At 30.9% G+C, this 24810-nt stretch overlaps 1 protein-coding gene and 1 long non-coding RNA gene across 14 annotated transcripts in view; both read left to right on the top strand.

Annotated features, from left to right (window-relative positions):
* Positions 1–7505: 7505 nt before the first annotated feature.
* LOC146888638 (uncharacterized) overlaps positions 7506–24810 on the top strand; it is a 35673-nt gene continuing 18368 nt past the window's right edge. Inside the window, exon 1 of the long non-coding RNA XR_014993051.1 lies at positions 7506–7621. This is a non-coding gene — a long non-coding RNA (uncharacterized LOC146888638). The remainder of the gene's footprint in view (positions 7622–24810) is intronic.
* Positions 13383–23852, top strand: LOC146888639 (protein APEM9-like). Of its 13 annotated transcripts, none has more exons than XM_085668393.1 (11): positions 13383–13638; positions 14229–14265; positions 16666–16765; positions 16995–17043; positions 17122–17223; positions 19869–19981; positions 20058–20201; positions 20275–20352; positions 20788–21070; positions 21850–22202; positions 23513–23852. In XM_085668393.1, exons 6-11 carry the CDS (start codon positions 19878–19880, stop codon positions 23640–23642), a joined length of 1092 nt encoding a protein of 363 aa, XP_085524519.1. In that variant the 5' UTR covers positions 13383–13638; positions 14229–14265; positions 16666–16765; positions 16995–17043; positions 17122–17223; positions 19869–19877; the 3' UTR covers positions 23643–23852. The 13 variants fall into 13 exon arrangements, with proteins under 13 accessions (XP_085524519.1, XP_085524516.1, XP_085524515.1 ...); XM_085668390.1 differs by having other exon boundaries at positions 16666–16769; XM_085668389.1 differs by having other exon boundaries at positions 16666–16769; positions 16952–17043.

Raw genomic sequence — 24810 nt, 5'->3', positions numbered from 1 at the left:
TTGTTTTTGATCCCCTTGGTTTTTCTGTGAATGACTTACAGACGGGAGCCAGACTAATGTGATGTGACAGTACCGGTGACCTTTACCCTCTCGTTTCAAACACTCCAGCCACTCCTCTAGTCAATAATTCAGCTCTTACCGTTGTTTCATCTGATCGTTAGCATACTCGCCTAGGCCATCCTGGTGATGCTGTTCTTAGATCCCTTAGTAGCAAAAATTTTATTGATTGTAATAAGGCTTGTAAAACTTTTTAATCCTCATGTCCTCTCGGGAAACATTCAAAGTTACCGTTTTATGCTTCTATGTCGCACACTGCCTCTCCTTTTGATATAATTCATAGTGATCTTTGGACTTCGCCTATCATGAGTTCTTCTGGCCATTGTTATTATGTTCTATTTCTTGATGATTACAATAAATTTTTGTGGACATATCCTATTGCAAAGAAATCCCAAGTTAAAAACTTGTTCAAATTTTTTCATAGTCTCATTCGTACACAATTTACCCATGATCTTAAGACTTTTCAATCTGACAATGGCACAAAATATATCAATGGCACTTTAAAAGAGTTTTTTGCTCAACATGGCATGTTTTTTCGTCTATCTTGCCCCCATACTTCCCCTCAAAATGGAAAAGTCGAATGCCACATAAAATCCATAAACAATATCATACGAAATTGTTCATGCTTCTTTGCCTCTTTCTTTTTGGCATCATGCATTAGAAAGGACCACATATCTCCTCAACATTCTTCCAACCAAGGTGCTCGGTTTTATGTCTCCCACTCAAATTTTATATCAATGTGACCACATCTACTCGGACTTACGCGTCTTCGGTTGCCTATGTTTTCCTCTCTTCCCGTCCACTTCTATTCACAAATTACAAGAAAGATCCACTCCTTGTGTCTATCTTGGTCCCACCCCAAATCATAAAGGTTCAAAATGCTATGCCATGTCAAGTGGAAAAATTATTATTTGACGTTATGTGAAATTTGTTGAAACGGTTTTCCCTTTCTCTAAGATTCCATTCCCTCACAAAGATGACTTTAATTTTCTCGACTTTAATCCCATTTTTCATCAGTTACACCAACAAAGCATTACTCCTCCTAATTTGGCACACCACGTTGACCCACCTTCCCCTCCTAGACCGGTGGGGTCAACCGAACCCCCTCAGTCCCCCCTCTCATCTACTGGGCCACCTTCCTCCGGCCCACCTCCGCCTCCTCACTCTACAGCTGGGCCACCTTCATCAAGCCCACTTCCTACACCTGGTACTATCACATTGCCTGCTCCTGACCATCACCCTGGTTCGCCCCTTTCTTTCCCTATGCCCACTAGGCCTATCCACCAGCAAGACCATCAATCCTTCCCAAACCGGCCTACACCCATTCCCACATCGTTGCTAGGACCTACTACATTAGGTTGCATTGTGTCCACCATCCGATGAATCGCATGTGCAATCTCATCAACCCCAGTATTATCCGATGAATCGCATGTCCACCAAAGCTTGTGCACGCCACATTTCAGTTGGATGAAACCACGCAACTTAAGTCATGACTATGCAAGGAGAAGGTTTAACATAAAAGAATTAACACACTGACTTGTAAGCGGAACACGATAAGCTCACTCCCCATAGACCCCAAAAATATTTTAAAAACCATGGCTCTGATATCAAATGTAACATCCCGACCGGATATTATGAATTTAAATAATAAAATAATAAAGTAAATAATAAAAATTCATTTATTATAATTGATATTCCCAAAACGCGGGAATTAAAAACTTTTATTACTTTCACAATAAACCAAAATTCATAAGTATAAATAAGATTGTAATTATCCAAAAGTCCAGAATATTCATAATTACAAATTATTTGAAAGCATAAAAACTTCATAAAAGTTCTGATAAAATCTTCTCCCAAAACTAGCCCCGCTCTGTCTCTAGGCCTCACCAGATCCACCGCAATAACATCTGCTCTCGTGTACCGCGTACACGATCATCGCCAAACACAAGTAGATAGGGTGAGCTAACAAATTACACATATATATAAATATTGCACAATTATATATATATATATATATATATATATATATATATATATATATATATATATATCACCCAATCACACCAATACTGCTGCAGTAAAATCGCCTGGCAGGGGACACGTACCACCAAGCGCTGCCCGCTTCCAAACCGCCGGGAAGGTATGATGAGTCGAACCTTGGCTCACATTCAATATTTAAATTTTGGGAATTTAATATTATTTTTGCGCTTAAAAATTGTATTTAATTACATACTATATTATTGGGTATTATTGAGTTTAATAATGCAACTGTAATTTAATTTAGGTCCTTAAAAGTGTAAATAATGAATATTTTAATTCATAAATTAATTCCCAAAATAGCAATTTTGGAGAGAAATAGTTCTGGTACTAAATGCACCCTCAATTCTCATGTTTACACCCCTTTTTTTCCAATTGAATTATCTATTTCTAAAAAAAACATTTTTGGAGCTAATTGCACCCCTGTTTTCAGGTTTACACCCGTTTCTGCAATTGGATTTTCTATTTCTTTTCTGCACCCCTTCTTTTTACTAATTTACACCCCTAATATCACTTAAACTCCAGTCCACCAGATTGAGCACGTGGCAGTCCTCCACTTACTAAATTAACCAATTAACGATTGTCATGTCCTCAATCCCCCACTCTCTAAAATAATCACTCAGAGTTTGTCACATCATCAATCCTCCACTAACTCAAATCACCAATCAAATCATGCCATCTCATCACTCTCTCTCTCCTTCACACAACAAAAACCCTAACTCTAATCTCCTTCTCCCTCTCCATCACTCTTCCGCCGCCGGCATCCCCTATGGCCACCATGAACCAGTCCGGCCACCGCTGCTCACGCCGGAACGCAACAACCACGACGTGTATCACTGAAAAACATCATCTTCGTTGCTGCACCAGTGGCTGGCGACTGCACCGTCTTCTCCGCACCTCTCGCAGTCACCACCACGCCGTGCCTGCACGCACAGGGACAACAACCACCGTCTTCTTCAATACCCCTTGCTTCCACCAACATGCACCACGCTCGAACCTGCAACTCTCGCGCCACCATGAACCACCACTGCGTCTTCTTCATCGCAAAGCCATCGCAATCGCGCATGCACCTGCGCCCTCGTCGCACTCATGTCAGAACTGTGTCGACCCCGTTCACTCCCGTGCCATCGTCGACGGGCATCGCTTCCATGACAGCCACTACATCGCACTCGCACCTCCTGCTTGCTCCACCATCTCACTGCCTCGCGTCAGAACTGCGTACACCGGAAACCACCATGAACTCGCGAAGCCACCACCAACCTTCGTTGATCTCCTTCACCGTGAGGGAAACCACGATTCTGTGAAGCAACGTAGAGCCTTCGCCATTCGCGAACCTCTGATCTACGGCCATAAGCATCACCACTACCACTAGGATGCATGCCTCGTGTCGTCCACACTGCAACAGCGGCGAAACGCACCTTGCGGCAACCCTCACGGCAGCTAAACCCTAATTGCGAAAATGGAATCTGATTTGGGAGAGAGACTGCTCTGACACGTGGCAGCCTCTCGTTGGATAGTCGACGAGTCAACATTGGTCAACCAGTCAACTATGACCAAGGATTTGGTTAACAGTGGTCCAACAGGCTATTTTACACTATATCTGGCAGGTGGTTCCTCTATAGGAACTCTAAATTGCCTAAAGAGGAAAGAATCGTCTGGCGGCAGTTCATCACCGACCAAACAATTTTTGGAAATTCCCAGAAACAATAAATTAAAAGGAATAAAATATCAATCATGATCATACCAAATTCAGCATACCAATCAGAATTAAATTAATCGACGCATGAAATTATCCTATTTAGCATGCCATTCAAATTAAAAATAAAGTTAATGCATAAAGCTCCCCTAACTCGAATTCCTTTGCCAAATTTGAAAATTGCAAGCTCTTCCCTTGATCACTAAAAGCTTTCCTCGGTTCTTCTCAATTCAACTCCAAAAACCTCGTTCAAACCTCGCCACTCTAACAAAATTCGTGTCCTATTTTCTGAGTGCAATTTCAGCTTTGCAAAACCCTTCTCGTAACCTAATTTCTTGCCTTTTAAAGGTGCCTTACTAATAGGTAATTACCAAAAACGAAATTTAATTTTTTAATGGTAATGTTTATTATCATTCATTACTCCTCTATGGTCCGTTTTTCAGCCAACCTTGGCTGCCCATGCATCTAGGTTTTCCTTCAACTCTTCACATTCAAGCCAAAACTAAGTTTGGCAAAAATAAAGTTTAATTTGGGTTCTCCAAAACTTGAACCCACAACCATGTCAATACCAAGTCAATGTTAAACCATTAAGCCAATTCATGTTTCATGATATTTAATATAATTTTATGATTATATTATCACTCAACATGATCAAACATATTATTAAAAATAATAATAAATTAAATAACACACAATTGGCATACATAGAACTTGAATCCAAGTCTTCTCACACAATTAAAGTACTCTTAACCACTTAAGCTAGTACTTTTCCACAATATATAAATCCATAATTAATGACTTAAAGTCTCCCACTACCCGCATTTATTAATTAATTATTTTTTTAATTATTTAATTTTCACGGGTCTTACACCTATCCCTCATCCAATGACCACTAGAGCTCAAAATGGAATCTACAAACCAAATTCAAAATATTTTTCTAATTTTTCTGCCATGACTACCACTACTATATCTCCCTTACCCAAAGATCCCGCTAGTGTTATTTGTGACCCGAATTGGAATAAAGCCCGTCTTGTAGGAGATGGGAAAACGCAGCAGCCGGGTGTTGATTGTGATGAGACTTTTAGTCCGATTGTCAAACCGGTTACTATTTGCACTGTCATTAGCATTGCTATTTCCCAGTCTTGGACCATTCACCAGTTAGATGTCAAGAATGCTTTCTTACATGGTTATCTTAACGAGACAGTTTATATGCATCAGCCCATGGGTTTCTGCGATAAAAGTCGCCCTGATCATGTGTGTTTACTAAAGAAATCTCTCTATGGACTTAAACAGGCCTCGCGAGCCTGGTATCAACGATTTGCATATTTTGTTGCCACCATTGGTTTTTCTCACAATAAATCTAATCACTCATTATTTATTTACAATTAAGGCTTGGATATGGCCTATATTTTGTTATATGTTGATGATATTATTCTTATAACTTCCTCCGATCGCTTGAGATTGCATTGTATGGCTCTATTGGGTGCCAAGTTTGTTATGAAGGATCTAGGTCCTCTAAGCTTCTTTTTGGGATTGTTGTGTCTCGTGATGCTAATGGTATGTTTTAATCTAAGACACAGTACGTCACAAAGATCATTGAGAGAACTGGTATGACTAATTGTAGCTCGTGTCCCACTCCTGTTGACACCAAACCTAAACTTAGTGCATCGAAGGATTCACCTTATGAGGATCCTACAAAGTACCGCTGTCTGGCTGATGCCTTACAATATCTTACTTTTACTAGACCTGACATCTCTTATGCAATTCAACAAATTTGTCTTCACATGCATGATCCAAGGAACGAGCATATGACTGCTCTTAAGCGTATTTTGCGCTATTTGCAGGGTACTTTGTCTTATGGTCTACGCTTGTATAAATCATCTTTCAACAAGCTCATTTCTTATACTGATGCTGACTGGGGAGGATGCCTAGATACTCGACGTTTTACTTCCGGCTATTGTGTTTTTCTAGGTGACAACTTGATCTCTTGGTCATCCAAAAGACAACCAATTGTGTCACGATCCAGTATTGAGGCTGAATATCGAGGAGTAGCTAATGTTGTTTCTAATTCTTGTTGGATCCGAAATTTGTTACTTGACCTACATTGTCCTATTCATACAGCCACTCTGGTTTATTGTGACAATGTGAGTGCCATTTATTTATCAGGAAATCCGGTACAACGTCAACGTACCAAGCATATTGAGATGGACATTCATTTTGTCCAGGAAAAGGTCGCTAAAGGCGACATACGCGTTCTACATGTTCCTTCCCATCATCAGATCGTCGATATTTTTATGAAGGGCCTACCTCGTATTTTATTTAAAGACTTTCGAGTCAGTCTTAGCGTTCGTGAACCTCCTGTTTCGATTGCGGGAGTGTGTTAGAATATATGATGCATATATTCTATATTTATGTATATCTTCTCTTTTGTAACGTAGCCATTTATAATGCATATATGGTGCATATTTCTGTGCAGATTTTCTGCTAAGTGCAGATTCTGTATTTATTAGTTTCCTTCTTTATACTCTTGAATATTGTATATATTCTCAAGTTTCTAATAAGACAGCAGGGATTCAAATTCTTTTAACATTATTAAAATATTTATATAATCATTTATATAAACGTATTATTAAATACAATAAATATATATATATATATATATATATATATATATATTAATTATTAAACGTATATATAATGTTGTAGTATAACATTATTATATTGTTATTAATTAATTAGTTTTGATTTCCTATATATTTATAATGGTTATATTTATATTTTAACAATTTCTTATATTAGATACGTTATTATTTGTAATAATAAGTTTTTTAATAATTTTAAAATATTTATAATATAATACATTGAGTAATGAAATTATTGCATTGATTTTTTGTTAGGATTTTACACGTATACTTCTATGGGGTTTCCAAGTAATTTGAAGTGGGTGGTCGTCTATTTAGTATTAGAATCTTTTCTCTCGTGAACCACATTCATCCATTTAAAAGTTAATTTGAATTTCTTCACAACACGAGTTTTTTTAGATGTCAAAGAATTAAGACCTGTTTCAAAATTATACTATTATGCAAATCAAGTTGTTGTAAGCTCTATTTATAATGGGAGTGAAATCCTCCAAAGAAGGCAACCAGTTAAGGAACCAAACTCCACTAGCTTACCACCATTACATGTATCTAGATTATTAACATAAGAAGATCTATTCGTAACACAAATATTTTCAAGATGAACCACAACAATAGGCTATGACTGAGCAATAAGCGGCACCACAATAGATCATGATTACTTCGTTATCACTTTGCTATACATTTATGCATAATTTTCACATTTAATGAAATAATATGAATATAGCAACAAAATAATCTAATACAGGAACAAATGATTAATATTTTTTAATTAATTAATTATTTTCTTTAAATAAACAATAATATTAAACATTTAACGTAAAAGAGTTGACTTTCAAAAAAAATGAAAGTGATAATTAAGTAGGACTATTAATGTGTGGTGTTTAAAAAGGTAGTGGTTAATATTTTTCATTAATTAATTAATAATTTTCTTTAAATAAACAATAATATTAAACATTTAATGCAAAAGAGTTTACTTCCAAAAAAAATGAAAGTGAGAATTAAGTAGGATTATTAATGTGTGGTGTTTAAATAGGGTGGAAGAGTGGTGATAATCCAGTAAAGATTGTTTAGTTTTGAGAGGTAGAGAAGAAAAGGAGAGAAGATAGTAGGAGAGTGGGTTTGAAGATGATGAATGTAAAGATTAACATAGTTTTGTTGGGAATGATGTGCATTGGTTTGGTTGTGTGTTCAGGTATTGAGAAAATCGATGGAGAGGGGTTTGTCTTTTGTCCCCCAGACTTTGAAGGGACTTGTAAAAGTAACGAAGAGTGTAACAACAATTGCATTAATATTGCTCACTATCATACTGGCTTCTGCATTCAAAAGAATTGTTGTTGTAGAGGATAAAACATCTCTCTTTGTTCTTCTTCATTAATAACATAAGCATCTCTTATTATCTCACTGTGTCTCTTCTTTTCTCTCTCCCTCTCTTTATTTTATTTTATCAAAAACGGATTAAATATGTTTTTGATCTCACAAGTTTTCCTGAATTTTGGATTTGTCCCTCTTCGAAATTTTATACCAATTTAGTCATTTATCTTTAGAGATATTTAACATTTTAAACGCATTTTATAATAATATTTGAGTTAATATTGAACGAAGATATGTCAAACGGTATAAATAATTCAAATACTATCATGAAATGCGCTTAAAACGTCAAATAAACTTAACAAACTTTGGTTAAAAGAATTAAATTCAAACATTTTTAAATATGAAGTACTAAATTGATCCAAAATTTTGAAGAAAGACTAATTCTAAATTTCACTAATACCTTGTTTTTTATATATACTTGGTGGATATATATATATATCCACCAAGTAAACTGCGATGAGAAATTAAATGCTCTACATTTCATGTAATTCTAATTAATAACAAAAACTTTTGCGACTACCGTTTGAAACTTAATTAGTATATAATGCATGCATACATTTGACTCTTTTTTACTTATGTTGGTGTGTTTTTCTTTTACATGAACTAGTCTTTGACCCGTGCACATGCACTGGTCTTTTTTTTTGTTTTTTGTTTTTAAATATTATAATTGATATTATATTTATTATTTATAGAAAATGTGTAATTAATTTTTAAATAAAAATTTTTAAGAAAAAAGAAATAAAAAATACACATTTTTTAATAGTAACTATACGTACCTTTTTTTTATTTAAATATAATATAAACTTATCTCATAAAAATATGATATTATAGTTTTATAAATTTAATAAAAATATTTATAGTTTATGGTCATTGCAATAGAAATAATTAAATAAAATAAAAATAAAATATTATCAATTTTGATTAAATAAATATTTAAAAGTAATACTATACTAATATTTTTACTATTACTAATATTATCAATAAATTTAATAATAACAACAATCATATATAATCATAATATTAATATATTATATATTAATATTGTTAATAATACTAATAATAATAACAATTATAATATAGTAATAATTTTACTATTACTACTAATGTTAATAATTTTTACAATAACAAAATATAATAGTAATAATACTAATAGTAATACTAATAATTTCACTCCTAATTTAAGTATTAATTTTCGTATATTATAGTTAATAATTTTTCTAATTACTTCTTTACTAATAATAATAATAATAATAATAATAATAATAATAATAATAATAATAATAATAGTAATAATAATAATAATAATAATAATAATAATAATAATAATAATAATAATAATAATAATAATAATAATAATAATAATAATAATAATAATAATAATAGTAACTATTTTTTTGAATTAATTACTTCGATGTAATGATAAATCAACAACAAAAGGAAAAAAAAAATGCAAGTAATTGAAACATGATCATGTAGTAAATATCAATAAAATGGGTGTCTAACTATAATAATAATATCCCGTATTGATAAAAAAAAAGTAATAATAATAATACACAACTACATATATAAAGATACATGGTCTCCTTTTTTTTTTTACAATTATATTCTCTTAATTATTATTTTTTAAATTTAAATTATTATTGATAATAAAACAAATTAGTCTTTAGTTATATTATTTTACTAATTTTAGTAACTACATTTTTTAATTCAGCTAATTACTTGGATGTAAAGATAAATCAACAACAAAACAAATAAAAATGCAAGTAATTAATATATAATCCGTAATAGATAAAAGTAAATTGTGTATCTAAATACTACAATTCAAATAATAACACTAAGATTGATATTAATATGATAATAATAACACTAATATTATTTTAAATACAAATACAAATAATAATAATTATTATTATTATTATTATATTAGTATTAATACTAATGCTAATTATTATTTTTTAAATTTAAATGATTATTTATAATAAAAAAAACTACATTTTAGTTTTATTATTTTACTAATTTTAGTAACTACTTTTTTGGATTCAACTAATTACTCAAATGTATAACAAACCAACAATAAAACAAATAACAATGTAAGTAATTAAAATATAATATCGTAGTATATAAAATAAGATGTGTATCTAAATACTACAATCCAAATAATAAAAATATAATCTTGTGTCAAAATGGAAATAATACTAATAATACTAATATTATTTATGATAAGTATAGTACTAATAACCGTAAATAATAATAATAGTACTAATACTAATAACTTCACTACTAATTTAAGTATTAATTTTCGTATATTATAGTTAATAATTTTTCTAATTATTTCTTTACTCATAATAATAATAATAATATATAATAATAGTAATAACTATTTTTTTTAATTAATTAATCCGATGTAATGATACATCAACAACAAAAGGAACAAAAAAGTGCAAGTAGTTGGAACATGATTATGTAGTAAATATAAATAAAATGGGTGTCTAACTAAAATAATAATATGCTGTATTAATAAAAATAATAATAATACACAACTACATGTATAAAGATACATGGTCTCCTATTTTATTTTTACAATTATATTCTCTTAATTATTATTTTTTATATTTAGATGATTATTGATAATAAAAAAATTAGTCTTTAGTTCTATTATTTTACTAGTTTTAGTAACTACTTTTTCTAATTCAACTAATTACTCGGATATAAAGATAAATCAATAACAAAACAAATAAAAATGCAAGTAATTAATATATAATCCTAGTAGATAGAAGTAAAATGTGTATCTAAATACTACAATTCAAATAATAACACTAAGATTGATATTAATATAATAATAATAACACTAATATTATTTAAAATAAAAATACAAATAATAATAATAATAATAATTATTATATTAATATTAATACTAATACTAATTATTATTTTTTAAATTTAAATGATTATTTATAATAAAAAAAACTACATTTTAGTTTTATTATTTTACTAATTTTAGTAACTACTTTTTTGGATTCAACTAATTACTCAGATGTAAAGACAAACCAACAACTCAAATAAAAATGCAAGTATATAAAAGTTAAATGTGTATCTAAATACTACAATCCAAATAATAAAATTGTAAGTAATTAAAGTATAATATCGTGTCAAAATTAAAATAATAGTAATAATACTGATATTATTTATGATAAGTATAGTACTAATAACCATAAATAATAATAATAATTTTATTAATAATAATATCATTAAAACTAATAATAATATTATTATTAGTAATAATAAATTTTCTATTTTTTTTCATAATATATAAAAAGATTAATAAATTAATATTGATATTATAAGTAATACTATACTAATATTTTTACTAATACTAATATTATCAAAAAATTTAATAATAACAACAATCATATATAATCATACTATTAATATATTATATGTTAATATTGTTAGTAATACTAATAATAATAATAACAATAATAATAACAACAATAATTTTACTATTACTAATAATGTTAATAATTTTTATAATAACAAAATATAATAGTAATAATAATAATAGTAATATTAATAATTTCACTACTAATTTAAATATTAATTTTTGTATATTATAGTTAATAATTTTTCTAATTACTTTTTTATTAATAATAATAATAATGTTAATAATAATATTTATAATAATAATATTATTACTAATTACAAATAATAATACTTATAAAAATATTACAAATAATAATATTACTTATAGTTGAAATCATAAATAAATGAAATAAAACAAATTGATTTTTGTAGTATTTGAACCTGGATCCTTTTATTACACAGTTTTAAAATGACGAAAAACTTAAATTTTATGACACTTGTCAATAAAAAAAAATGGGTAATGTAGTAATTTTGGTGGTATTTTTTTTTTAATATATAATAGATTTGAAATATATGTCTGTCAAATCTAACAAATATATTTTATTTATTTATGCAATACCACAATATAGAGACCTGTTCTTCTATAAATAAAAATAAAATAAAAATCGGTCATTTACACGTTTTATTTAAGCAGCTGATCTTTTTACTTCAGTAATACTTTAGTTTGTCTCTAAAGACAACTTTTGTTGAATAGCATATTTTTATTTACCCATAAAATAATAATATAACTTCAAAAGTGAGGGGGAAAACATAAGATAAAAATTACTAAAATTGATTTGATTTGATGATGAATAATATTTGATTTAGGTTGCGTTGGGTACTTTATTTGGGATGTTAACCCCGTCTCTATTATAAATTTAGCATATATTGGTTGAATTTATTTGAAATAAATCATTTTCTCTTGGTTTCTTAAAAAGTCGTAAATAAAAATATTATATTTTAAGAATCAAACTATTGCCGAAACATGTACTCAATTAATTGTATGTAACAACTAACAATACATACAAGGTTCAGGATTTCTAAGTGTGTCTTTAAATTCTATTAATTATTAGTATAAGAGAATTATATTTATCAATCTATAACAAAATATGACAAAGATAATTTTTAAATAGATGTATTATTAAAAAAACAACAAAAATACTTTTAGGGCCTGTTCATTTGCACGTATTATTATGTAGAGAATGATTTGTGAAGATGGTTTTTAAAAAAATTTATGTTCTCATGTACGATTTGAAAAGAGAAACACGGATGAATTTACGAGATTGTTCTGAAAATTCATCACTTCATTTTGCAAGGATTTAAGAAGATAACACATTATTTTACATTTATACCCTCTTTAAATTTTATATAAATATATATTTATTTTAATTATTAATTATAATATACTATTATTATTTTATTAATTATTATATATATATATATATATTATTTATTATTATAATTTATTTTATATATATATATATATATATAATTAATAATATAATAATTATTAATAATTAAAATATTATTTAAAATATAATAATTATATATTTATATATATAGTTAATAATATATATAAATATATATTTAAACTTTTTATTTTAAGATTTTGTATTATTTAAATATTTTATTTAATTTGTATTAATTAATTATAATTATTTTTATAATATTAAATTATAAAATTATTTTTTATTAAGGGTATTTTGGTAATTTCTTAATTTTATCTATTTTTATAATTAATTTTATTTATCACATCAATCAAATCTCTCATTAACTTTTATAAAATTTATCTTCAAATCTATTCACTTTACTCTCTAAATCCACTCAGAAAAATACAAAAACTCATTTATCTAAATTTAAACAAATACATATTCATACTATCTTCCGTGTCCATCCCTTCAAGTGAGCACACCCATATCCATCCCTTCAAGTAAACACACCCTTGATGTTACGTTGTATAATAAAATAAACATATTCTATATTCTCTAAAATTATTTGAGTTATAAGATAAGATGTAGGCAGCCACAATCCAATAATAGTGATATGACCACACAATTTTTTTAATTGTTCTCTTAATAATTTTTAAAATAACGCTTAATTTAACTCCTGTCGACTACCGAAGATAAATATAAAATTTTGGAATAAAGAAAAACTGTAGATATATGAATAAAAAACACGTGCAGTGTAGTGTAGCAGCAGGAGGTGGGCGGTGTGTTTAATATTTTTGAAGTCTCTTCTCTACTCTGCCACTGCCAGACTTATTCCTTCATTCCTCTCACACTCTCTTCTCCTCCTCCTCCACCACCCGCGATTTGGGAAACCAGAAGAGAGCACCCTCGTTTCTCCTCCACCCACGTCGCTGGCAGGGGCAGCAGCGAGAGAACGCAGCGCCACCATCGGACTGCGATTGACGGACGATTCCGACCACCACGAACACAGGTTTGTTTGTAATTTGCGTTCTGGTTCCCTTTTCTTTCGATTTGTAACCTAAATTTATGATTTTCGTAACCCTAAAATTGGTTTACTGTAATTGGAAGTTATGGTGTATGTGTGGTTGTTGTTGCTGCGATTTGCCCTTGTTTGGATTGGACCCATTCTGTGAATCATAATTTTTGTGCTGTTGTTGGTTAAATTTTCCCCCAATGTCAATTACGTAGTTGCTGCCGTTTTGGTGTGGTGGTGATGTTCATTTCTTTTTTTCTTGTTTTTCTAGTGTTACTATTTTTTATCTGACTGTGTGATAGGCTGATAGCTGTGGTTGTTTTCTTTGTTTGTCTGTTTATCTGTAATCATGTTGGAGATATGTGGAGAACATGTATTTCATCGTTGCACTGTGATCAAATAAATACTGCCCCACTGTTTCATATTATTCTATCATCCTTGAGACAAAATTATGTTCTTCATTAATGATTGAATTATATGATAGAAAGTACCAAGTTGCAAAGTTGTATGTGCCGTGTTTGCAAAGCTGGGTTTGAGTTGTTTGGCATTAACTTAAACTGAAATTTGCTTATGTATATTTGATGTAGAACAGTTCAAGCCGATTTTTGCCCATGGTTAACTGAGGTAAAGCCTAGTTCTATCATTCTACTTTATTGTTTTCACGATTATCTTCCTTTGATTGCATCTTTTGTGTCTGCTACTTTGTTGTGTCTCCGATGCAAACTGTGTGCCGAATGATGGTGAGTTTATGCATAGATCTGTATTGTGATATTTCAAATGTCCTGGTGTACTTTGGATGCTGAAAAATGTTGTAGCAAGGTTGATGATTGAATTCCTGTGTTTAGAATATTTTGTTGCAGTTTAGTATGCAAACAAGGAAGGATTGATTCTTGTGGTGCTTAAGTTTATTTGATTTGGGAAAACTAATCGTATTTCTAGATTCTTTCTCGGTGAAGGTGCAGCTTGAATTTCCTGGTGTTATTACCTTTTCTATAGTCATGCATGGTAGTAGTAGTTACACAAAGTAAAATAGGTGTCAGGAATTGAATAGTGGATAGGGGATATTATATGATTACTATTTAAAACGTCATAAATATTGCTTGAGGATGGTTTAATTTATGTGTGGCATGTGTTTCTTAATAACTGTGATCATAATAATTTCAGAGCGAAGTGTACTTCAAGTTCTTCCATTATGTAGTAATAAAGAATCAGAAGAATCATGTATAAAGATAAAAAGAAAAGATTCACAAATATATCAGCTTTAGAATTTTGGAATGAAAATAGTTGGAGGCCGAACCAATCTCAGTGCTGAAGAAATATTCAAATTTGAGGTTTCCATTTCACAGATTTATTTTTAGTACCATTTCTCACTTTACATGTTGCCTCAGCTTCAAAGTATTGCAGCTGCTCTATCTGATATGTAGGCTACTCAGAATATTGTTTGTTGAAAAATAGTGATGAGCAGAAGAAGAATGACATGACTATTAATTTAAATTTCCTCCTTTCTCTCATATGACTAATTATATCATTGCTTCAAATATTTCTTAATTGTTTATTAAGTGTTCCATTAATATCACTACTTGTCCTCTCCATTTCTATAATCATCTTAAAAATTTCTATTGTATATTGTTGTGTGTGGTATATAAAAAATTATCATGTTTAAGTTAAATGAAAATTTAATTATTAATACTATTTTTATCATCTAAAAAAATAATTTTAAATGAAATATAAAATTTAATTATTTATAAAATTCGTGAAAATTAATTAATAAATAAATTTTTAAAAAATATTGTAAATTATTTTTGACAATTTTAAACTTGTAATAAATGTTAAATGTTAAATGATAATAAAATATAATATACTTTTGTAACAGTTTTTAATGGTTAGAATATGATAAAAGATTATAAGAATAGAGTAAAATTTTCTATCATAAATTATTTTCGACATAATTTTGACAATTATTTTCACGATTAAAAATTTTATTTTATGGTTTTTAATCTTTAAAATTAATAATTTTAACCATTATATTTATTATTATTTTTTTAATGGGACTCTTAAATCTAGTTTCTACGCCAATCCCTTTCCCACCATTCAATTCTCTTCCCACCTACATCACATTATTTTCACTCATTCAACGAATAAATTTGAGCAAAATAAATAAATAAACTATATTAAATCCTTTTGACTCTTTAATACTCTTTCAAAATGCTTTGGTCATAAAATAAAAAGTAATAAAATATTAATTATAATTAAAACATTTTTAAAATATTATTCTATGAAGTTAACATTTATTTTTGTGTAAGTATATTTTTAGTTGCTTATAAATAAAATGTAAAAAAAAGATATAGGAGATTCCTTTTTAACACGCAAGAAACATCTCAGAGACGTGTGAAATGTGTTACTCTAAAAATAAAGAGAGCAAGTGTCATTCTAACTCTTATCTTAAGTGTCTGACATGGCAATTTGATGTTTATCATCATTACATAGGATATAGGATATGACCCTAGGAATCCATGTTCTGTTATAATATAATATTATATGGAATATATGTATTTAATATTGGATGGTTATGGTACTTATACGAGTTTCTCAATTCCAAGTTGGAACCAATGTTTATTCTCACAGCATTTCTCAACTGCTTTATGTTCCTTGCAACTTCATCTTCTTCTCGTAACTTTGATGATGCAGAGAATGTTGACATGGAAATAGGTACAAGTTCACCAAAATACACTCAAAATTCAACTGCTGTTACCTATTTTGTAGTTAATTCATTCCTGTCACATGTTTAAGAATTGTAGAAAGTCTTTCTGTCCTTTCTCTTTTGTATCACTCAGCACTTCTTTTTTATTTGTACTGTAAATTTATAGAATGATGAATTTTTTTTTGTTGAATTGTTCATTCTCATAGTCTTTTTTTCAACTTATATATAACTCTTTCATCGTTTTATGATTCCAAGAAAAACACACACTCCTCATTTCAATGATTCACCATCTTCGGAACACTTTCCTTTCGTCCTCTCTGCAGGTCTCGTTTGTGGCTGCCGCAACGCATCACCAAAACCGACGTCAGCGCCGACAGTCGCCAACACCTCCAGCTATCACCGTCAGTGTCGCTGTTAGAGATCGTGTGTGAGGCTTCTCTTCTTCCTCAATTTCAAACTTGCGTTTCAAATTGTATAAATGGGTCTAGCTTTAACCGTCAGAGTCTTCGGTGTTCTGGTTCTATTTCACGCCGCTTATTCAACTATCCACTGTATTCTACAACTGATTCTCACGATTGTTTTACTTTTTATTATGTGTTTGAGCGTTAGGGCTCGTGGATCTGAAATTGGATCTGATTTTTGTTCCCGACAGAGGTCTGTTGAAGATTACAGAGGAGGAGTTTTCAGGGCCTCCATATAACGTAATTTGATTAACGCTACAACTAGGGTTTAATTTCATGTAATGTATCTAATTTTTATTTTTGTTTGGAATAATGCAGGTGGTGATTGAGCTGTTTGTTGGACTGCTGCTTTGTTTCTGGGTTGTGCTCACTGTGCCGGGAAGTTTAAATCCATTCACCCTCACTCCGAGGAGAACAGGTAACTAAAATTAATGCTAGGATGGATGTAGCTGTAACCAGATGAATGTGAACTGATGAAACTGATTTGTAAAATAACATCTCTTATTTCTATGTTTTTGTTTGGATTAGATGTAGTGAATGGTCTTCTAGGAGAATTAAATTTTTAATTATTAGTTTTGGAAGATTGACTTCCTCCACCAATAGCCTCGTCAATTTGTCTATCAGAAACACCACAATCGTATCCGCCATTTCTCTGCACTCTGCAATTTGGATTGGAAATGGACCAAAGTACCAATCGTGGTGCACTGCACTGCACTGGTAGCTTCCTTGTTCTGTATCTAAACACAGAGGTCATACAATCTAGAATAATATAATATGTTATACTTAATGTAATACTTTAATGAGTAGTGCTATGGATGATAATTTTTTGAACGATGTGTATATCACATAATAATAATAATCACGAGACATCCATTACGTAGGAAGTACTGAAGGCATTATTTTAAGATTTCTTTTAAATAAAATTTTAATATCATAGTTTTTTTTACTGGGAAATTTAAATATTAGTTTTTAACTAATTTTTTTATTTTATTTTTGTCTCATTTTATTTACTATTTTTCATTTATTTCCATATTTATTCCACGAATATAACCATATATATGTCTAACCTATAGTTGTGAGATCAAGGTTTAACCATAGTTAGATTATCAACCTTAAACCGTCACCTTCACCAATTAAATGAAAAACTCTGTTTTAAAAATATTGGCTTACTGTTCTTCCCTATCCTTTTGATACTTCTTATGAAGATATTCTTTGGGTGAGAGCTGCCCCATACTTGCTTATTAGCATTACCAAGAATCTTAAGGTCTGTGTTGATTGTCATTCTTAGATGAAAGTTGTTTAAGAAATGTAATGAGAGGGTTCTATGTTTGGTTTTTCGGTTCGAGTATTTTGAAAAAGTCTTTTTTAATACATACTAAGAAAACAAGTTGTTTACACCCACTTTGATTGGTAGCTGTAATTCTGATATCAGGTTAAAGTTGAAGCTTCTGCAATCGTTGCTTGAGATAAAACTTTTCATTCCTTTTACATCAGTCTGCAAAATTTATTTCGTATTTTACTGTTAAACCGAAATTCTTGAGAATGTTCTATTTACACTTTGTAATGTAGTAACTTCTAAAAGAACAATGCTACCAAAGGCTCGAATTGGATAGTATTAAATAGTTATTCGTCTTGGTTTTGTTTACCAATAATCTTTACAAGAACAAGTGCCATTTTGAAAATGGTGGAACCGGTTTGTATCTCGTAATACAATTAGTCTCTTTGTCACTTTTGAAACAGCCTTCATCCAAGAATGACAATCACCACATACCCTAAGATTCTTGGTAATCCTAATTGGCATTCCTGCGCCAGTGTTAATGAGGGCAGCTACAGCAGCAAGACGCTCACTGTGCTCACAAACCCATGTTGCTTTCATATCGTCATTAACATCATGGAGAACAACACTCGTGTTAGGTATATATCCCAAGTCTTTAATAGCATTTGACAACTCGTTCCAAATTTTAATATACTCAGCAGAACGACGAAAATTAGTGCTCCCTCCAGCCACAAATGTATGAATCTTGTGTTTTATTTGTATCCAACTGCACCCGACATCTTTCTTGATTCCGGTCATGGCCATCATTTCCCTAACTCTCTTCACATCTTCCCACATTCCTGCATTTGCATATATATATATATATATATATATATATATATATATATATATATATATATTTGAAAGCATCACATAATTTCCAGGATTGTTAGGTTCAATCTCAAATAGTCGCTTTGCAACTATTTCAGCTAGAGGAACATTTCCATGAGTTGGCATTCGAGTTGCTATCATTGGCAATCTGTGGAATCTATGTGTGCACTTTACGTTTTTGGGTTTAATTCGATTTTGTTGGTGTTTTTTTGATTCGTGACTGGGTTGATATTTTCTCATTGTTTCGGGTGGTAATCATTGGGTTATAATGTATCTAAATTTGTATTTGGATTGAGGGGCTAGAGTCCGCACTGTGTGGGTTACATGAGTGAGGGAGGAAATGGCCATGAAAAAAGAGAATGAATCGCATTGGTATAGATTTAATTCCATAATTGATTTGTTTGGAACAAGAAATGTCATCATCTGGCTAGGACAACTTGATATATAACATTGCACATAATAGAATAGCAAAGACATCTATATCAATAAAAAAAAATGTTGGGTTTATTTTATTTGAGTTGCTGGTTGCTATTCCACCCTTCAGAGCAGAGCATCCTCAGGTTTATATCTTCTTCTTTGTATGATGAATTTTTTAGATGGTTTTTTTTAAGTTTCTTTTTCATGTCAGTTTTGCCTCTATATGATTGAGTTCTCTCTTATTGATCGGTGTAAAAAAATATTCTTGTAGTGGCCCAATAAAAAAACACGTTTTAAAAGTTTTAAAACTTGAAACACCGTCTTAGTGGCGTTGCTGGCAGAGGAGAGAGAGAGAGAATAATGGAAGAAACAAAGAGAAAGGGAGAAGACTATGCAACATGAAACCATTGATTATTATGTAATAGATAATACATAGATGAATAGTTGAAGAAAGGGGTGTTCTTGATTTTCCCCTTTTTGTGTTTTTGATTGGTGAGGTGAGGAGGAGACTATGCAAATTAGGACCGAGTCGATACAAATCAAGACGACGGAGTTGGAGTCAGAATCAGACTCTGAAGCTGCTGCTATATGGAATGAAATTGAGGCTTCAGAGAGGTAATGGAATAAGTGAATCAATTGTAGAACTACCCAAAACCAAAATCTGTGTGATGATGTTTTTTTTCCGATGCAGCTTCCTTGTTTGTTCTATGTACCAAGAAGCTGCATCAGCTGCATCCTCTATTTTGGAACGCTTGCGTCATGCCTCCCTTGCAACTCCAGATATGCTAGAATCCACTGCCATGGTGCTGCTCCAGGCACTTATCCACCTCCCCAGGTTTTTCTTACATTCTCATCTCTATCTTCTCCACAGTTCATTCTAAAATTGAATCATCGTTGCTTTGCTGCAGGAATCAACACATTCTCGATCAACTTAGACTGCATTTCATTTCAGTCAAAGCTATTCCTCCCCGTGTTCTTCTTACTGGGTAGGTATGCTTGTTTTCTTTAACATCTTCTGGTTAATAACAATTTCACGTGCCTTACCAGTTGGCTTCAGCTCAACTCATGTTCAGCGTCAATCAATTTGATACTCACCTTGTCCATTTAGGCATTGCAAAGTTTAATACTCCCTATCACTGTGGATTGAACAGGTTTCCAAACACACCCTATGTCATGTATGATTGCCATTTTTTATTTTTATTTTTGATGTGAACATTTCATCCCTAACACCTGAATACCCGAGATAGCTTCTTCGTTCCGGATCATGATTCTGCAGGACCCTTGTCCTTTCTATATAGTGTTTGACAATAGGGTTGTACTGTCTTTATTTTTTCCATATAGATATGTCTACAAACAAGGTATTAGTGAAAGACCATGTGTATGGAGAGTGATACTACCTCTTTTTATTATTTTTGGTTCAGAGCTTGTTTTCAAATTGCACAAGGTTCTGGGCTTGGTGTTCAAGAATTTGTGGAGGATTTCCTCAATGGATGGAGTCTTGAAGATGCAAGATATTGTGCAGTCATTAAACAGACAAATGTAAAGGATGGAAGTATTAAAGAAAGACACATAATTCTTGAAATTAATGAATATGTGGAAGTTGTCGAGCTCTATTCCGTCACACTTCTTGCAACAGTTCGAAAAGATGTAGATCTTGCAATCTCCTGGGTTGAGAATTCTTCATTGCCTGAGGAAAATCGACAGGTATGAATGTTCTCCACAAATCAAGTTTTCATATTAGTGGTTTTGTAATCAGGCATTTGAATTAGAAATTAGAAATGTGAAACAAAGTTATGGTGTAATTTTGATTAATTGAAATAAAGCAGTTCACTGCATTCTCTTTTGTCTTTATTGGTGGAAGGAATTAGATGTATCCTTTTATCAGTACGTTGAATTTATTAGTCTGAGCTGACATTTGAAAAAATTACTTGGCGAGCTTTTTTTTATTTATAAATATTGTTGTTTAGTTTGCTGTCTGCAGTGGTTATTTCATTGTTAAACTTTATCTCTAGCTGAATAACTACTCTAAATATTACAACCATTCTCTTAATGCAATAGCTTATATGTTAGTAGTCCTCTTTATTGATTTAAGCATCACACTCATACAAATCAGAGGTAAACACAAGTATGCCATCTAAAGCAGCCCTCTCATTTTCACACTGGAAAAATCCATTTAAAAGAATTATTTCAAAAACTCCTCCCAAATCAATAGAGGGCTTATTTATAGCCTATACAATAACTGATTTAACTTAGTTTCCCACACTAAAATTATAACTTGACCTTTTTTCTCCTTCTATATTAAACCTGCAAAGTTTATAATACTCCCTAAATTTATTCCTGACATAATCACTCTATTTGGTCCTTTATTGTAAATTAAAAGTAATAAACTTTTCTCGTCTTTTTGTAAGTATTGGCTTGTTTGCTCTTAGGCAGTGTGCTTCCCTCAGATTTGCTAACTATTTCTATGACATTATATTTTTTAGGGACTTCTGAGAAGGTTACGTTCCATGCATTCTCCTGAAAGTACTATTCTGTCACAACCTTTTCCTCAGTCACCTACAAATAGAAATGAAGATTATTCTTTGAAAGAACGAAATATGTCCGAAGGATTACCTCAATCCTTCAAAACCAAACATCTCAACAATGAAAAGGATAGGTCCAAGAATGCTCTTATAAAATTGTCTAAACAAATAGAAACATGTTTCTGTTGCTTCCGTGGTATCCATTTGAAGATTGGCTCTACTAAGTTTGTCATAACTAGTGGGAAGATCATGCTTGGTTGTTTACTAGTGTTCATCTACTATGTTTTCAGAAAGAAGCAAGCCACTATAAAAAGGTACTCAATTAAATTTTTAGCTCCGTGGTAGAATGTATCTCTAATATCTGTTTTCTGCATCCTCTCATCTTAGAGGATACAATCACCATTTGATATCAAAATCATCTTTAGTTTTATATTAATCATATTTGTTCTTACCTGTTTAGTTGCTATAATTCATCTTGGGCAAAATATCACATCTTTAGGACCTTTATTATTCTGATTTGTATAGTTGTATTTCTTTGTTTCTTTGTTTAATTTATTACCTCAAGCAATTTAATAGATTCCTGATTCAAAAGAGAGCTACATCCTGTCTTCCCTTTATGGGGCCCTAGCTCCAAACATCAAATCAAATTTTCCCCTGTAAATTTTGTGTGCAACCGAAATTGGGAGAAGATCTGAAGCACTGATTGGTCATTTGAGAGTAACCAAGAAATAGATAGAATATGTTGAAGGGTTTAGATTTTAGCTTTGCTGCGGAGATAGGAGAGAATCATGCTACCTTTGAAAAGTTCCTAAGAAAAACCAGATGATGGTCCCTAACCGAATTCCCATAACTTTTCTGCCCCTAACAACTTTTTAGAATTTAGGACAAGAGAATAAGAATTAATAACAAATTTCCGTGATGATAAAAAGCTTAGAATCACATAGTAATAGATGACAACTTCCTTAATGGATGACAGATTCCTAAATATGTTTCTTCTCATTCCTCCCAGTGTTCCAAACCTGTCAACTACTCTCATATTATAATGTTAAAACTTGAAAAGGAGTGTTTTAGACCATACCTAGAACTGATGGACAACAAGATTTTGAACAGGCAGCTTGTGTTATGTTTTTTGACTTGAAAAACTTGTGATTCCTAGTATTATTAGTTACAGAATTTGTAGGGATATTTCGTAACCTTCTCTCAAGAACCATGTTGTTCCAAATGGATTGACCTATATTTAATATCAGCTTTTAATTAAAAGCCCCCCACCCTCTGGTGTGAGCTTTTCAGTCTCTTGTAATTTCTCTTTTAACCATCTAAGGCTGAGATTTTCCAATATAGTTCTTATGGAATCTGTTATAATGATGAGTAAAATCCATTTCTCTTTCTGGTGTGCCATGGTTAAGAATTTCCATTTTATTTATTCTGGGGTTGGGGCACCCTTGGTTAACAAGCAAGTGTATTATACTGAATACTAAATTAATAATCTGCATTGTTTACTGTAACCAAACTCATTGAATGGATTTATAAAGGTTATAGCAAGTTCTGCAATATATATTTGCTCGCTCTTTGTGCTTCATAGGGATTACATGGTTCTGAATGACTGAGACTAATCGTGATTTAGGATTTTAAGAAGACAAGCTATCTCCGTAAAGAGGGCTTTGGTAGATTTGTGGCAGCTTGCGTTTTCGTACCAAGTAAATCCTCTGGCAGCTGTTCAACCGCCATCTGCTGCAACACGTCAAGGTCAGTGAGGCCATGATGGAATTCTTGACCGAGCATTTCCATAATCAGAAGCTTGTCATGACACAACTGATCCTCAACCAAAGTTTCAGTATGCTAATCAATTGCACCTTTGTAAAGTGATGAATTTTAGATTTAATTGAATTGTAAAAAAAGATTTGACATAATGTCCAATATTTAATTTGAATATTTTAATTTAAATGGAAAGACACTTTATATCATCTCCTATTCCAAGTAGTACTTAGAGTGCAAGATAAGAAACAGGCAAAGTACAAGATTTTATTAGTGTAGCCTATGAATAAGGAAAAATCCAACACAAACTTCATTATTTTGTGTTCTTCATTTCAAAATTCAGTGTCGTCATGACTTTTGGAAACAAAGAAGCTCGCCAACATAGCACACAAATAGGTTTCAGTTTTCACTTTTTTGGGAACTTTCATTTATTTTCAGACCACACTGCAACCCTACACACCAACTTCATCTTCATCTATTTCCATAATTTCTTCTCATATTTTTTTTGTACTCTTAACTACAAGGTTCTTATATTATTTCTCCTCAAACTGTATACTTTTACTATTTTTATTAAAAGCATTGCAAATAATAGTTCACACTTTAGTTTCTATATATTAATGTTGTTTGAAAGTATGAAGTTTATTAGATTATTTTATCCTTACTTCATACGAAAATGACAAGGAGTTCTGATTATTATTGTCCGTGACATTAAGTTGTACAAAACTAGTACTACTTGTCATCTCTATCGCAATGAAGCCAAGTGCTGAATATACAGAACAGTGACAAAATTTTAACCATTTTTTTAATGTCTTCTCGTCAAATCTCTAAAATTAAACCATGATGAGTAGATATTGTTTTAATATTAAAGAACTTTTAAACGCCATGGTTTAATTAAGAACCTTAAATTATATATTTATATATTTAATTATGTTCATTAATACAATAAATATTAATATATGATTTAGTATAACTGTAACTAAAAAAAATTATTTACAAAAGAAATTATATATTATCATATATTGGATATCCCTATATTTTCTTATATCACAACCCAAACAATAAATAAAAAATTTCTCACTTGTAGTTATTCTTTGAACCTTATCAAAAGACTTTTGCAATTGAACAAAACAATTAGATGATTAGTATCATGTTTCATAACATGTAAAG

This window comes from Vigna unguiculata, chromosome 1 (assembly GCF_037176805.1).
Source record: "Vigna unguiculata cultivar grain cowpea cultivar isolate G323 ecotype 2 chromosome 1, ASM3717680v1, whole genome shotgun sequence".
Taxonomy (NCBI): domain Eukaryota; kingdom Viridiplantae; phylum Streptophyta; class Magnoliopsida; order Fabales; family Fabaceae; genus Vigna; species Vigna unguiculata.
Note: the sequence above shows the minus strand (reverse complement) of the source record. Positions and strands in the feature narration are given on the sequence as shown.

Bases quoted from the DNA above. Each gene is read 5' to 3' on its own strand.
- LOC146888639 (XM_085668393.1), top strand. From the start codon at position 19,878: ATGCAAATTAGGACCGAGTCGATACAAATCAAGACGACGGAGTTGGAG. The intron at 21,071-21,849 runs GTATGAATGTTC...TATATTTTTTAG, and splicing joins TGCCTGAGGAAAATCGACAG to GGACTTCTGAGAAGGTTACG. The intron at 22,203-23,512 runs GTACTCAATTAA...ATCGTGATTTAG, and splicing joins AAGCAAGCCACTATAAAAAG to GATTTTAAGAAGACAAGCTA.